Raw genomic sequence first — 16465 nt, 5'->3', positions numbered from 1 at the left:
GCAGAGATTGCTTTCAAAAGCTTTTAGTTTTTGTTCATGGAAACATTCTTGGTCAAGGAATATCCTTTTGGGAACTCAGAATGAAAAAAAAAAGTGTTGGAAATAAGATAGTAGTATAAAATTTCCAGATGTTGAAGGAACATGATTTCTCAGGATACATTCCCAGCACGTCAGTTTAGGAAGTTCAAGAAGTTAAATTCAGAGTTCTATTGTGTAAGTTGCTATGAAGTGATGAATACTTATATTTTTAAAAGTAAAGGAAGAGATCAGTTTTTTAATATTGATTGATTGATTGACAGGGTCTTGCTCTGTCAGCCAGGCTGGAGTACGGTGGAGCCATCATTTTTTACTGTTATCTCAAACTCCTGGGCTCAAGTGATCCTTCTGCCTCAGCTTCCTGGGTAGCTGAGACTACTGATGTCTTTTTTTTTTTTTGGTAGCGATCGGGGGTCTGTATGTTGCCCAGGCTGGTCCCAAACTTCTGACCTCAAGTGATCTTCCAGCCTAGGAGCCCAGGAGTTTGGGATAATGGGTGTGAACCACTGTGCCCTGACAGGATCAACTTTTTTATATTTTCTTTTTGAATTCTGAAGCAGAAATCATTTTTCATGTCATTGCTTTTCTGAAACTAAAATTTACTTTGCAATAAGTTACCTTTTTAAAGAAATTTACAACCCCTTATATGACATTATTATACCCCTGCTGTTAATTACTTTTTGACTGAGAAAATAAAAAATACAAGTAGCAGTTAAAAATGAATTCGTTTATTAATCATACTTATATGACATTATTATACCGCTTATATGACATTATTATACCCTTGCTATTAATTACTTTTTGACTGAGAAAATAAAAAATACAAGTAGCAGTTAAAAATGAATTCATTTATTAATCATACTTATGCTGTTATTTGAAAAAGTGTATAAATGTGTGTATAATACATTGTTTAGCCTATTATGCTTTGCTGCAGGTATTTCATGAAACCCTAATACTATTGCCCCATGGAAGCCAAGAATTTTGAACATATACTTAGCTGTATTTTGTAATAGGTGTGTATTTTATAATGTTTAGTACATTGAATAGTTGTGTGTTTTTTGTTTTTTTTAAATCAGCAACAACTTTTACAACAGCATATAAAAAGCAAAAGGCCGCTGGTGAAAAATGTAGCTACTCAGAAAGAAACCAGTGCAGCAGGTCCCGATAGTCGATCAAAAATTGTGCTTCTGGTAGATGCTTCACAGCAAACTGGTAAGGCAAGGGTTCTTACATGTGCATCACTGATTTTGATCTTTTTTCATTTGTCACTTTATAATTGTGGTCTGTACCGCTTGTCAGAATTGTAGACTTTCATCCTTTCATTTGTCCTGCCACTTTGTGAAATTCTCTAGGAAGGATAAAGCAATCTGTATCCTTAATGTTCTTTCAATTTGCTTGCTTGCCTTGTGTACAATTTTGGGCGGGTTTAAGGTGTCCTTTTCCTTTTGTAATAATGGAGTAGTTCAGGAACCAGAGATGGAATTTTGCAGATACTATAGAAATTTGAGGAGCTCATTTTGGTTGAAATTAAAATTGTACATGTTTTTATAACTAGATTAAAACCCTTTATAAAACATCCTAATATCCTATACATCTTCATAGAAAGAACTTAGCAAATTTTCTATGGCATATTTTGGCGTAGATCTGAACCAAACCTATGTATGTCATCTATATCCTGTTAAGTACAAATTTTGAACTAGTCAAATATCATTTTGTCAAACATTTTTAGAGGACTGTACAGGCATTAAATAAAAAAGCTTTCACCTGGTAATAGACAAGAATTAATATTCTTACAATGTGCTATTTTTTGCAGTTTATATTATGAAATTTCGCTTTGTATCCTTGATCTCAGTTTATTATCTGTAGAGTAGATGTTTATCTCCTCTCATCCATAGTCAGTGACACTAGTAAACAGTCTTTGTTCATGATCCAAGACCAAGATCCATTCAAAGTCATAATTAGCTTTTCTATCTCTGTACAGCCTCCATTCAAATGAGGTCTGAGTTGAAATGAATAAGATGGCTTATGCTTTTTTCACTTAGGTTATACCTTTTCTTTTGGAGATCTATTTTTCTTTTTACGGTTGCTTAGATCTATTAGGAGCAGAGAAAGGATCTGAAAATCAGTTTAAAAAGTCTTGCTGATAGTACAGTTATTGTGTGGTTAAAGCATAAAGGCATGCATCTTTGAGATTAACAGACTGACAAATACTTGGAGTGGCTATGGAAAAGAATCACAATGTAATATATTACAAAGTTTTCTGGTTTGGTTGTCTTTAGTCATAGTGACCCGTTGCTATGTGCTTTTAACCCTGGGAAGGCTTTAAAATATCCTTCTTTATGTTGCTTGTTATTTTAACCACAAAGACACTCTGAGGCATAGTAATTAGAAAATGAAAAGATAAAGGTGAATTTGGATAGAATATTACATATTGTACATCCTATTAGTATTTTTATTTTTAGTTTTCAAGTTCAAGGATTGTAATTCTATCAGTATTTTTATTCTTCAGTTAAGTTTTTAATTTCTGAGGATTAATTGGTATCAAGCAGAGATCAAATTAAATATTATAGTTTATTAGGAATGTCTTTCCATTTGTAACAAATTTTTACATTTGAACACAAGCTCATTATTTAAAAAGAGTTTATAATAAGATGGCTGGATCTAATATAATATACAAAAGTTAATTGCATTTCAGTTTTCCACCCACAAAATTTAAAACAAAGATGTCATTAACAATAACACTGAAAAAGAGAGTTTCTGGAAATCTTAGAGAAGACGTATGGGATGTGTAGGCAGAAAATAGTAAGACTAGGCTGGGTGTGGTGGCTCACACCTGTAATCCCAGCATTTTGGAAGGCCGAGGCAGACAGATCACTTGAAGCCAGGAGTTCAAGACCACCCTGGCCAATATGGTGAAACCCCATCTCTACTAAAAAATACAAAAATCAGCTCTGTTTGGTGGCAGGTGCCTGTAGTCCAGCTACTTGGGAGGCTGAGGTAGGAGAATCACTTGAACCTGGGAGGCGGAGGTTGCAGTGAGCTGAGATTGCATCACTGCATTCCAGCCTGGCAACCAAGCAAGACTCTGTCTTGAAAGAAAAATAAAAAAGAAAGTGATAGGTCTTTATTATGGGACATTAAGAAAAACCTAAATATCATGTTCAAAGTAATTTTGGGGAAGCTTGATAAACTAATTCTAAAATAAAGGAACAGTGGTCTCAGAAGACCCAAGACATCCCTGGAAAAGAACTTTTCCTCTAGATATGGAAACTTATACAGCCGTCTTAATTCCTATAGATTTATTTTGTCAATGCAGTATACAAAAGTCAAACAGAACAGAGAGCCTAGAAACAGACCCCACATGTGTATGAAAACACGTGTATATGGAAGATGACAGAAAGAGCGTTGCCGATTTGTGCCCCATGCAAATCTATTTCAGATTGATTAAGGACGTAGGGAAGCCCAATGATAGAAGAAAATATAGGCAGATAACTTTATGACTGCAGGGAGGGAACTGTTTCTAAAATTAAGAATTTCTGTTTATTAAAAGTAAGTGAAAGAATAGGCCCCAACTTGGAAAAGACTTTTACCATGTATATAACTGACAAAGGATTAGCATGAGATGTATAAAGAATTAACATGAATCGATAAGAGAATGATCCCACCCTGTCCTTGGGTCCCATGGAACACTGTGCTGGTAGGCTAAACAATTTTGCAGGAATATAGGATTTTTTCTTTGGACCCAGCCATTTCATTCCTATGAATGTGTCCAAATGGAGCCTCCCCCTAGAAAGAGAGGGGGCTATTTGATTAAAGGTGCATATTGCCGCAGTGCAGCAAAAGTACTGAAGCTTTCATAGTGTCCACTAGTAGCAGGTAACAAGTCCTGCTTGGACACTACTCTAAGTACAGGACACCCGCTCAGTGGAATAATAAGGAGTCATCTTATAATTATGAAGACTTGTCATAACATGACGTCATATTAAGCAGAGTACAACTCAAAATTAAATCAGTGTTGTATAAAAATTATGAATGGGCAGAAATGTGGAAAAAGGAAAACTTGTAATTTGTTCAAAGAAAGTCTGGTTGGGGCCGGGCGCTGTGGCTCAAGCCTGTAATCCCAGCACTTTGGGAGGCCGAGACGGGTGGATCACGAGGTCAGGAGATCGAGACCATCCTGGCAAACACGGTGAAACCCCGTCTCTACTAAAAAATACAAAAAATTAGCCGGGCGAGGTGGCGGGCGCCTGTAGTCCCAGCTACTCAGGAGGCTGAGGCAGGAGAATGGCGTGAACCCGGGAGGCGGAGCTTGCAGTGAGCTGAGATCCGGCCACTGTACTCCAGCCTGGGCAACAGAGCGAGACTCCATCTCAAAAAAAAAAAAAAAAAAGAAAGTCTGGTTTTTTGTTTTTTGGAATGTCTTGCTGCAATTATAATTTGTGAAATAAGAAATACAACTCGGAAAAATGGCAGAAGTCAGATAATTCAAAAGTAATATTAATAAAAATTTCACAGAAGGGAAAACACTTGTGGCTAAAAGCAAAAAAGAAAAAAAAAAAAGATCAGCCTCATTATTAAGCAGGAACATACTAATTAAAATCCACAATGAGCCACCATTTTATACCCAACAGATTAGGTACAGTCTGGATGATAATGTAAAGTATTTAATGAATATATGGATCATTGGGTGAATATACTATTGTTGGAGTATAACTGTCTATTAAGTACCTTTGAAAATGATTGGGCATCAAGTAAAGTTGGATATGTGCATCCCCTAAGTTCTGGCAGTATTCACCGTAGAGAAACTTACATATACATGTATGCTCATTCATGTGTCTGTGTATCAGTGTCAACAGTAATAGTGTTCTTAGTAGCAAAACTCCGAAACAACTCAGGTGTCTCATCAGTGGTGCAAAGGATAAGTACACTGAGGTATATTCATGTAAAGGCATTCTAGATTCCAGTGGCATTAATGAATTATAACACATGCACCACAATCTCAAAGCCAGTGTTGAGGTGTGGCAGGGGTGAGAAGTCACATGGGCAAAGTGGTGTTTTAAAATAAAGTTGAAAACTGGAAAATTATATAATTTAGGTTTTAGAAATACAGAAATCCATGGTAAATCTATAAAGAAAAGTGAAGGAATGATATGCACAGAATTCAGAATAGATGGTAAGCTCTGGGCTAAGAAAATGGTATAGTAGTGGAGGGGAACACACAGCAACCTTCAAAAGATTGATGACGTTCTCTTTCCTAAATGGTTGATGGTGATTTTAGTATTTTAGTGATATATTTTAGTCTGTCTTCATAATAAAAACATACAGGCTGGGTGAGGTAGCTCATGCCTGTAATCCCAGCATTTTGGGAGGTCACGTCGGGTGGATCGCTTGAGCTCAGGAGTTTGAGACCAGCCTGGGCAACATGGCGAAACCCTGCAAAACCCTGTCTCTACAAAAAATAACCCCGGTGTGGTGGTGGTGCATGCCTGTAGTCCCAGCTACTTGGGAGGCTGAGATCGAAGGATTGCTTGAGCCTGGGAGGCAGAGGTTGCAGTGAGCCAAAATTGTGCCACTGCCCTTCAGCCTGGGAAACAGACTGAGACCCTGCCTCAAGAAAAACAAAAAACATTAACCAACTTACCAGGAACATCTTACCTTTTAATGAACTTTTCAAAAAGTTGTCACCTATTTCTTCATTTATGAAGTTTGGTATCTATTTTCTTACAATCTTAATGATGATTTAATGAGAATTTATCAATTTGCTCATCACAAAGAATTGTCACACTTTCCTTGCCTTTGTAGATTTCCCATCAGATATCGCTAACAAGTCTCTCTCAGAGACCACTGCCACAATGCTCTGGAAGTCCAAGGGCAGGAGAAGAAGAGCATCCCACCCCACTGCTGAATCTTCTAGTGAGCAGGGGGCTAGTGAAGCTGACATTGACAGTGACAGTGGTTACTGCAGTCCCAAACACAGCAACAACCAGCCTGCAGCAGGGGCTGTGAGAAATCCTGATTCTGGGACCATGAATGTATGTGGCATCATCTTGATTTCTTTATTGGTCATTGATATCAGTATTATTATTTTGCATCCTCTGCTAAAGCTTAAGTATCTGTTTTCATTAACAATTACTACAGTAATAGGATAGTTACAAATGTATTTTGTATTTTATTAATAAAAATGTTCATTTATGAATAAGTATGATAATATTGTGATATGCATGCTTCACACTAAATTATAAAACATTTAGCAAAGTACATAATGTTGGTTCTCAAGTAGAGTATAATTGTCTTTTTGTTTCTTTTTTTAGCATGTGGAATCATCTATGTGTGCAGGTACTTATTTTCTGCATTGTGTTTTTGCTATACTTTCTACTTTGTCCATTATCAAAGTTTTCCTTTTAAGCATGAGGCGTGCTGATATTGCAAACAAAACTTAGAAATCTTGCAGAGATTCAAGGTAATTTGGAAGTACAGTTTTGCTGATCAGCTTGAGAAAATGCCAGCTGGAGATATTCTGTAAGAGGACACTTGTATTACTAAGAACTGTAGTACTACTTACAAGTTTATAGGGCTGGGTAAGGTGGCTCACGCCTGTAATCACAGCACTTTGGGAGGCCAAGGCAGGTGGATCACCTAAGGTCAGGAGTTTGAGACCAGTCTGGCCAACATGATGAAACCCCGTCTCTACTAAAAATACAAAAAAATTAGCTGGACTTGGTGGTGAGCGGCTGTAATCCCAGCTACTTGGGAGGCTAAGGCTAGAGAATTGCTTGAACCCAGGAGGCGGAGGTTGCAGTGAGCTAAGGTCTCGCCACTGCACTCCAGCCTGGTAAAGAAGAGCGAAACTCCGTCTCAAAAAAAAAAAAAAAGGTGTATAGAAAAATTTTCAGTATTGCATTTCTAGTGACTGAATTTCAATATATGAAGTCAGGTCAATTTAGGTTTTCCTGTCTTTTATAAGTAAATTATAATTTAAAATTGTATTTGTTATAGGTGGTGTAAATTGGTCCAATGTAACTTGCCAGGCAACTCAGAAAAAACCTTGGATGGAAAAAAATCAGACATTTTCTAGAGGTGGAAGGCAAACTGAACAAAGAAATAATTCACAGGTAATTCGAATTACGGTGGAGAAAATTAATTAGGTATGAGACGAGTCATTTTAGATTTGTTAGGTACAGTGGTGTAGTGGATATGCACATTGAGTGATTTGAAAGTGAACTATCGTGTAACTTTAAAATGGCTTAGCTAATAAACTTAAATAATGAAACAAAATGGCAAAGTGTTGAGTGGGTGTATATGGTACCATTTTTCTACATTTCTATATATTTAAATATTTTATAATGTTAAAAAAGGATGCCCTTTAATCCTGTTTCATTTGCCATGTCTTTTTCCCACATAAAAATTCAAAAGCATATTGTGCTTTAAATATTGATTCTTTGATCTTAGGGATGGTAGCCTTGTCCACGTGTCTTTACCTGACTGTAAATACCCTTTTGTGCTAATGGCAGTGCCATAGTAATGGCTTGCCATGAGGTAGTCAGGGCAGATTCCTGAGGCCCAGAGGAACAAGGTGTAACTGCAGTACAGGAGAGGGGGCTGTGCACTGCCGTGAACTGCAAATAACTGTAACTTCCTGCTTTGGTTGGCTGTAAAATCAGGGAGTTGTTTAATGGTCATTATTTTTCCTTTTCATTTTTTTAGATGGCCTTCTTGGATTCCTTAACTCTATTAAGGAATTAAAACTATCATATGACTATATGGATATATTCATCTGTGAATAAACTTAAATAGGAGCAAGTTACTAATGGGTTAAATATGCCAACTATTTGCCTGTTCCTTTGCCTCCCTGGAATGGAATATAGGTTGAGCATCCAAGAAAAAGTTTCAGATTTTAGAGCATTTGGATTTGGAATTGGGATCCCTAATCCAAATCTAAAATCTGAAACTTTTTTCTTTTTAGTTGACACGTAATAACTGTACATAGTTGTAAAGTATAATGGGATATATTGATGTATGTATACAATGTATAATGATCAAATCAGGGTGATTAACATATCTATCATCTCAAACATAGATCATTTCTTTGTTTTGGGAACATTCAGAATCCTGTCCCCTATTTGAAAATATACAATAAATTATTGTTAACTGTAGTCACCCTACCAGTGCTATAGAACACTAGAATTTATTCCCTCTTTGTAGCTGTTATTTTGCATTCATTGACCAACCTCTCCTTATCCCTCTCCCTCAACCCTTCCTAGCCTCTGCTAACCACTATTCTACGCTCTACTTCTGTAAGATCAACTTTTTTAACTTCCACGTGTGAGTGACAACGTGTGTTCTTTATCTTTCTGTGCCTTGCTTATTTCACTAAACATACTGTCCTCTAGGCTCATCCATGTTGCTGTGAATGACAGGATTTTGTTCTTTTTATGGCTGAACAGTATTCCATTCTATATATATACACCACATTTTCTTCATCCATTCATCTGAGGGACACTGAAGTTGATTTCATATCTTGGCTAATGTGAATAATGCTGCAATAAACAAGAGAGGCAGATATCTCTTTAACATACTGATGGCTTTTTCTTTGGCTCTAGTAGTGGGATTGCTGGATCATGTGGTAGTTCTTTTTTTAGTTTTTGAGGAAACTTTATACTATTTTCTGTAGTGGTCATACTAATTTACATTCCCAAGATCAGTGTGTATACGAGTTTCCTTTTCTCTGCATCCTCACCAGCATACCAGCATTTTTTTCGAGAATAGAATAGGCATTCTGAGATGAGAAAATACCTCCTTATGGTTTTGATACACATTTCCCTGATGATTAGTGATGCTGAGCATTTTTTCATGTATGCTTTCCTTTGAGAAATGACTCTTCAGATCATTTGCCCATTTTTTAATTGAAAAATATGAAACTTTTTTAGTGCCATGACACTGCAACTAGAAAATTCTGTACATAAGTACTTAACACAACTTCGTGTAATGCACACAGTTATTTAAAATACTGTATGAAATTACCTTCAGGCTATGTATATGAGGTGTATATGAAACACAAGTGAATTTCAGTGTTGAGTCTTGGATCCCATCCCCAAGATACCTCATTATGTATATGCAGATACTCTAGAATCTGAAAAAATCTGAAATTCAAAACACTTCTGGTCCCAAGCATTTCAGATAAGGAATAACTCAACCTGTACTTCATATGTACCTTAACATTAATTAGGCTGTCAAAAAAACAAAATTCACTCTTCCCTGTGGTTATTGCAAAAATAAATCATTTGTGGCAAGCTGGTGAGGCAGTCTAACTTTATTTGATTAAAAACAAAAGAGCTAAAAGAGGAATCATTTATACAGATTAGATAAACAGATTCTACGTAATATTTACATATGGGCTGAAATTTTCTGCTGAGACTGTAATCGCTAGTCCTACCCGTGTTTACAGTTTCAGTACTATTGGTTTTGCTATCAGTAGCCCACTAGAGAGGAAATAATACTCAGATGAAAAACATTTTATCTCTTTCTCAGAACTGATGAGGAATGTTAAAAGAACAAAAAAGAAAACTTTGCAAATATATATGGCACCAAAGAACTGGAGCCAGATGTTTGACAATGTATTTGCTTTCTACTTCTGATGCTGTTATCCTTGTACTTTACTTAAGTGTACTTGTTTGATTTTTGAGATGCAGAATCTTTTTAAGTCAAAATGTTTTCCCTGTTTGCAATTTCTGATTGTTTTTAGACTCTAGACATCTTTTAGAAATCAAATAAATATTGACCTGTATGTTCTGTTACTTTTTGTAATATAATATTTCAGGGCATTTTTATCTGAGATTTATTTTGTTCCATGGTAAAACAAAATGGAGTGGATTTTCAAAGTAGTTAACCAGTTGTCCTAACATTCTTTCCCTGGTTTTTGTTTCCATTTTAGTGATTTGCTGATTTCTTTTTTTCTTTTATTCTTTCTTTTTTTTTTTTTTTTTGTGACAGAGTCTCGCTCTTGTTGCCCAGGCTGGAATGCAGTGGCACGATCTTAGCTCACTGCAACCTCCGCCTCCCGGGTTCAAGTGATTCTTCTGCCTCAGCCTCCTTAGTAGCTGGGATTACAGGTGCCCACCACCATGTCTGGGTAATTTTTGTGTTTTTAGTAGAAACGGGGTTTCACGATGTTGCCCAGACTGGTCTCGAACTCCTGACTTTGTGATCTACCCACCTCGGCCTCCCAAAGTGTTGGGATTACAAGGGTGAGCCACCGCGACCGGCCTACTGATTTCTTATATGCTGTTTTGGGGCTATTTGTTTTGTTCAGTTTATGAGATTTTTGCACCTGTACCATGCTGTTTAATTACAGGAGTTTTAAACATCCTTACCAGTGTTTTAACATTGGGTAACATAGATCATTTCTTTAGTCTGGTATACGTCTAATTTTAAATGATGGAAAGAATCCAAAAACTTGAAATCTTTTAAAACGGCTTTATTTTATAGAATAGGTTGAAAAGTAAACGAGATTTTTAAAAAAAGATTATATACAATGTAAAAGTCTCATTTCACCCCTGCTTCTCCTTGACTTCTCCTCTCCCCCTATACCTCTCCCACTTTGAGTAAATTCTTGTAGTCTTCCAGAGTTTTTTCACTTCATTATAAGTAAATAGATGTATATATCTTATTTTTGTTCTCTCTTTACAAAAAAGAGCATATCTACTGTGTTCTCTGCTTTGCTCACTTACAGTGTATCTTGGAGACATTTTCATAATTTCCATATTACCACGTAAAGGGCTTCCACAGTTTTTCCTTTTAGACAACTCGTAATATTGTGTGGATATACCCTTGTTGATTTCTGTAGCCTTATCAATGGATACTTGAGTTGTTTGCAAACTGTTGCTGTTGTAAACATGCTGCTGTGTCATTTAGAAATGTGTATGTATAGAATCAATTTCTAGATAAGGGACTGCTGAGTCAAAAGGTAAATTCATGTGTTGTTTTGGTAAATATCACCAGATTGTATCAGTCTGCATCCTCAACAACAATGTGGAAAGTGCCTAGTATCATACAGCTTCAGATACAGTGTGTTTTCAGGATTTGGGGTGTATGCCAGTTAGATAAAAATTATGTCTTAATGTAGTTGATCATTCTTCCATGTGTTTAAGGAGCATTTGTATTTACTTCTTTTCCTGTGAACTTACCTGATCCTATACTTTGCTCATTTTTTGAATCTTGATCTATTTCTTTCTTTTTTGAGGTACATTTTAAAATCAGTTTGATCAAGTTTTTATCAAGTTCCTGAAGTTACTTGGAGTCTTTAATATGTAACGCAAGTTGCAAATATTTTGCTAGGTTTTCCTTTTTATTTTTTACTTTGCTCATTATTATCATGATTATTGCCATGCAGAGTTTATTTTTAAAATAACATTAAGGCCGGGCGCGGTGGCTCACGCCTGTAATCCCAGCACTTTGGGAGGCCGAGGTGGGTGGATCACCTGAGTTTGGGAGTTCGAGACCAGCCTGACCAACATGGAGAAACCCCGTCTCTACTAAAAATACAAAATTAGCTGGGCGTTGTGGCACATGCCTGTAATCCCAGCTACCAGCGAAGCTGAGGCAGGAGCATTGCTTGAACCTGGGAGGCGGAGGTTGCAGTGAGCCGAGATTGTGCCATTACACTCCAGCCTGGACAACAAGAGTGAAACTCTGTCTCAAAAAAAAAAAAAAACGTTAAGAAGTTTGTATTTATAAATTGACTCTATTGGTCCTTTTTTTTTGATGGCTTCTAAAGTGTTTTAAATCATAGTTGGAAAAGCTTTGCCCCTACTCCAAGGCTGTAAAGGAATTTGCTTGTTTCTTCCTCTAGTGTATTCATGGCCTTGTTTCTTTACATTTAAATATTTATTCCATTTGGAGTTTTTCTTGGTATATGATGTGAGATATTATCCTACTTTGTATTTTCGAAGTGACTTTAAAATCTTCCAGCACCATTTGTTGAAAAGTTTGTCCCTTCTTCACTGACTTTAATTACCTTTATCACTTAATAAGTTCCCAAATATATTGGAATCCATTTCTGGACTTTCTATTCTGTTCCATTGGTGTTTAAATTAATCTATAAACTTAGAATCAGCTACCTTTTATGATATGTCATCTTTCTATGCAAAAACAGTATGTCTTCCTATTTTTGAATCTTTTTTTTTTTTTTTTTTTTTGAAACAAAGTCTTTGTTGCCTAGGCTGGAGTACAGTGGCACAATCTCAGCTCACTGCAATCTCCACCTCCTGGGTTCAAGTGATTCTCCTGCCTCAGCCTCCTGAGTAGCTGAGATTACAGGTGCCTGCTACCACGCGTGGCTAATTTTTGTATTTCAGTAGAGACCAGATTTCACCATGTTGGTCAGACTGGCCTTGAACTTCTGACCTCAGGTGATCCACCTGCCTCGGCCTCCCAAAGTGCTGGGATTACAGGCGTGAGCCGCCGCACCTGGCTTGAATCATTTTTTGGTGTTCTTTAGAAAAGTGGTGTAAGGCAGGCATGGTGGCATGCACCCATAGTCTTATCTACTTGGGAGAGTGAGGTGGGAGGAACGCTTGAGCCCAGGAGTTTCAGGTTACAGTGAGCTATAATGGCGCCACGGCACTGCAGCCTGGGCAGCAGAGAGACCCCGTCTCAGTTAAGCAGTCAATCAATCAGTCAGTCAACAAATGGAAGTGTTGCAAAGTTTTCCTTAAATAAGTTTGTACATAGTGGTAATTTCTAATATTTTTTCCTTTTTATTATTGTAAATGGGGTATGAAAACTTTAAAATTTTTAATTTTGTGCTACTCATTTAAGAATCTTAATATATATTCAGAGCTGTAGCTTCTGCTTTGTTTTGTTCAGTATACCCTCTTTCTATCAACAAAACTCTTTTTTAGAAGAGCTGACAAAAAGTATTTAGATGTCATGAGGTTATTGATTCATTAATGAGTTTATTGGAATACTTGCACATTTGGTTCACGTGAACTTTGTTGGGACCATTAGTTTGGGGGTTTTAATTTAATCCTGGTGCTTTATGTCTCGAAGTGTAAGAATCAGATTGCATTTGTTTTTAAAGGAAATAGTTTTACTATTTGTAACACCATTAATGCATATATACTAATTCTGGTTTACAACAGCAAGCGTAAGAATTCAGGTGGTTCCAGGTCTTTGTGTGCATCTGTTTGATTTCAGAATCCAAGGCCTGCGTACCAGCACCTTCTCTTCAGGTCTGCTTCCAATTTGCAGTTGTTAGAATTTTGGAGTAGCTGTTACTGAAGATCATATTTTTCATATCTTTTAAGTGTCCTGGTTAAGAGAGGCATTTTCTGTTAGCTGCATTTGGTACTTAAGAGAGGGAACTTGAAATGTCTTAAGAGTCTTAGAATGCGTAATGTTTTTTTTCTTGCCCACATGAAAATTGAACATTTTGCAGATTTGTTAATGGGATTTTTTGGTCTGTTTTGGCTGCTATAAAATAATGCTGTAGACTCAGTGGCTTATAAACAACAGAAGTTTATTTCTCTCAGTTCTGGAGGGTGGGAAGTCCAAGGCCCTGGCAAATTCGATGTCTGGTGAGGGCCTGCTTCCTGGTTCCTAGGTGACTGTCTTCTAGCTTTGTCCTTACGTGGTGGAAGGGGTGAAGGAGGTCTCTGGGGTTCCTTATATGAGGTCACTAATCCCATTTATGATGGCTCTGCCCTCATAACCTAATCACCTTCCAAAGGCCGCACTTTCAAATACCATCTCATGGGCAGAGGGAGTGTTAGGATTTTAATACATCAATTTTGGGACATAGAAACATTTTAGTTCCTAACATACGATAATAATACTAATTTATGTGATTGAATGAAAAGCTTATTCTCTTAAATCTTGGAAACAAGATTTTTATTAAATAATTTTCCTAATTGTTTTATCTATTTTATAAAAAAATAAACTGCAAGTATGAGAAAACTTACAGTAGTTAAAGAGTAACTGGGCACGGTCACTCATGCATGTAATCACAGCACTTTGGGAGGCGAGGCAGAAGGATCCCTTGAGCGCAGGAATTCTAGACCAGCCTGGACAATATAGGCAGACCCTGCTTCTACAGAAAATAAAAAAATTAGCTGGGTGTGGTGGTGCACACCTGTGGTCCTAGGTATTTGGGAGGCTGAGGTGAAAGAATCACTTGTGTCCAGGAGGTTGAGGCTACGGTGAGCCTTGTTGGCACTACTGCACTCCTGCCTGGGTGACAGAGTAAGATCCTAACTTAAAAAGTAATATAAAAGGCCAGGCATGTGACTCATGCCTTAATCTCAGTACTTTGAGAGGCCAAGGTGGGAAGATTGCTTGAAGTCAGCAGTTCAAGACCAGCCTGGGAACATAGTGAGACCCCTGTCTCTACAAAACTACAGATAAAACAATTAGCTAGGTATAGTGGCATGTGTTTGTAGTCCCAGTTGCTTGGGAGGCTGAGGCAAGAGAATCACTTGAGCCTAGGTGTTCAGGCTGTAGTGAGCTATGATCAAGCCACTGCACTCCAGCCTGGGCAACAGAGCAAGATCACGTCTCTAAAAAAAAAAAAAAAAAAAAAAAAAAGTAAGTAATATGCAGTTCCCCCCCAGTGGTAATATCTTGCAAAACTAAAGTGCAATATCACACCCAGATATTGGCCTTGATACAGTCAAGACACAGAACAGATTCATCATCACAAGGACCCTCCTATTGGCTTTCATAGCCACACCAACTGCTCCTTATGCCCTAGAGTTCACTGACCTGTTCTCCCTTTCTAATTCTGCTGTTTCAATAATTTTGTATGCCTTTGTACAGTCTTTGGGATTGGCCTTTTTCACTTCCATGGTTCTCTGGTTGTTGAGTTTATCAGTACTGTAGTTTATTCCCTTTTGTGGTTGATACAGACTTCTATACTATGATCTGGATCTGCCGCAGTTAGTTTAACTGTTCACCCACTGTAGAACATCTGGTTTGTTTCCTGTTTTCACTTTTGTGAATAAAGCTGCTAATAAATATTCATGTCAAGGGGAAAAAAGTAATGTGCATTAATCGTCTCATTTTTCTATTTTACTTATAAGTACCTTATTTGTCAGAAACTTGATCTTTAAAATAAGTGATGCACTTCGTGAAAATTTATTGAGTTGTACACTTGTGCGTACTTTTCTGCCGGTATGTTATATACTTGAGTGAAACATTTATTTAAAAATAATTAGATTTTTTTTTCCGCCTCTGGGGTTTACTTAGGTTGGATTCAGATGCCGAGGACACAGTACTTCCTCAGAAAGAAGACAGAATTTGCAAAAGAGACCAGATAATAAGCATTTAAGCTCTAGTCAATCCCATAGAAGCGATCCTAATTCTGAGTCTTTATATTTTGAGGTATTTTTTTCAAACTCTATTTGTAAGCTGTTATAGGAAATGTTCCCATTAAGAAATTAATGTGTTACATTGTGAACATTATGAATACTTTTTATGTCTTAACATGTGATTCTAGTATTAAATTATAAATTACTCAGAAGTATTAACTCATTTTTGTCTTAGTTATATATATTTAATCTAACATTAATTTTACTGATGTTTATTTTTATAAATTTTTGTCCTGTGTGTTCACCATTTTGAGGTAATGTGTAGAGGTAGAACTTGATTTCATGTGGACTTTATTTAGTATGGAGCTTTTTCACTTAATTTTTGTTGTTACTCAACTCATTTGAAAGGCTTTTCAGATTTGAGTAGTTCAATCTAGTTAAGTTGTGCTGTCAGCCAGGAGAGTTTTAGAGGAGGAGGAAAGATGTTTTACTTTCTCTGATAGACAGCTCATATCCTAATTGCACTGTTATTCATCGAACAGATTCTTATTGGTGGTCTATATGTGTGCAGTAAGGTGCTCTGAATGATACATAAAGGTGAACAGACCTGCTATCTTCGGGAGCGTTGCTGTGTAGTAGGAGAACGTAGGCATATACACACCTAATACTTAGTTGAGTGTGGTTAGTGTTGAGCGCAGAGACAGGTCACTTTGGGTTTGTGGCAGGGTAGGTAACATTTGAAATGAATTTAAAGAACAAGTAGAATTTGTATGTGTCAAGATGTTTTTCACCACATATCTCTGGAAACTCATTTGAGTAGCTCATTTTGGTTGGATCATAAATTCTATTAAATGAGTTAATAGATGGAGATTAAACTGGAAAACTTACTTGAGGTCAGAGGATAGAAATGAATAATATGCCGGGTGTGATGGCTAATGCCTGTAATCCCAGCGCTTTCGGAGGCCAAAGGTGGGGCGGATCACTTGAGGTCAGGAGTTTGAGACCTGGCCAACGTGGTGAAACCCCATCTCTACTAAAAATACAAAAAGTTAACTGGACATGGTGGCAGGTGCCTGTAATTCCAGCTACTTGGGAGGCTGAGGCAGGAGAATCACTTGAATTCAGGA

General features: G+C 37.1%; 1 protein-coding gene across 2 annotated transcripts in view; it reads left to right on the top strand.

Moving 5' to 3' along the window:
- The window catches only part of SECISBP2L (SECIS binding protein 2 like), a 58649-nt gene that overhangs the window by 12078 nt on the left and 30106 nt on the right, over window positions 1-16465 (top strand). The window contains exons 4-8 of one of the 2 annotated variants that reach the window (XM_025390499.1): window positions 1113-1248; window positions 5839-6068; window positions 6348-6372; window positions 7033-7148; window positions 15277-15411. In XM_025390499.1, the coding sequence (XP_025246284.1) occupies window positions 1113-1248; window positions 5839-6068; window positions 6348-6372; window positions 7033-7148; window positions 15277-15411 (642 nt within the window). The remainder of the gene's footprint in view (window positions 1-1112; window positions 1249-5838; window positions 6069-6347; window positions 6373-7032; window positions 7149-15276; window positions 15412-16465) is intronic. The other variant, XM_025390500.1, reaches the window with a different exon arrangement.

The sequence above is a fragment of the Theropithecus gelada genome, chromosome 7a (assembly GCF_003255815.1).
Source record: "Theropithecus gelada isolate Dixy chromosome 7a, Tgel_1.0, whole genome shotgun sequence".
Classification (NCBI taxonomy): domain Eukaryota; kingdom Metazoa; phylum Chordata; class Mammalia; order Primates; family Cercopithecidae; genus Theropithecus; species Theropithecus gelada.
This window is presented reverse-complemented; position numbering and strand designations above follow the sequence as displayed.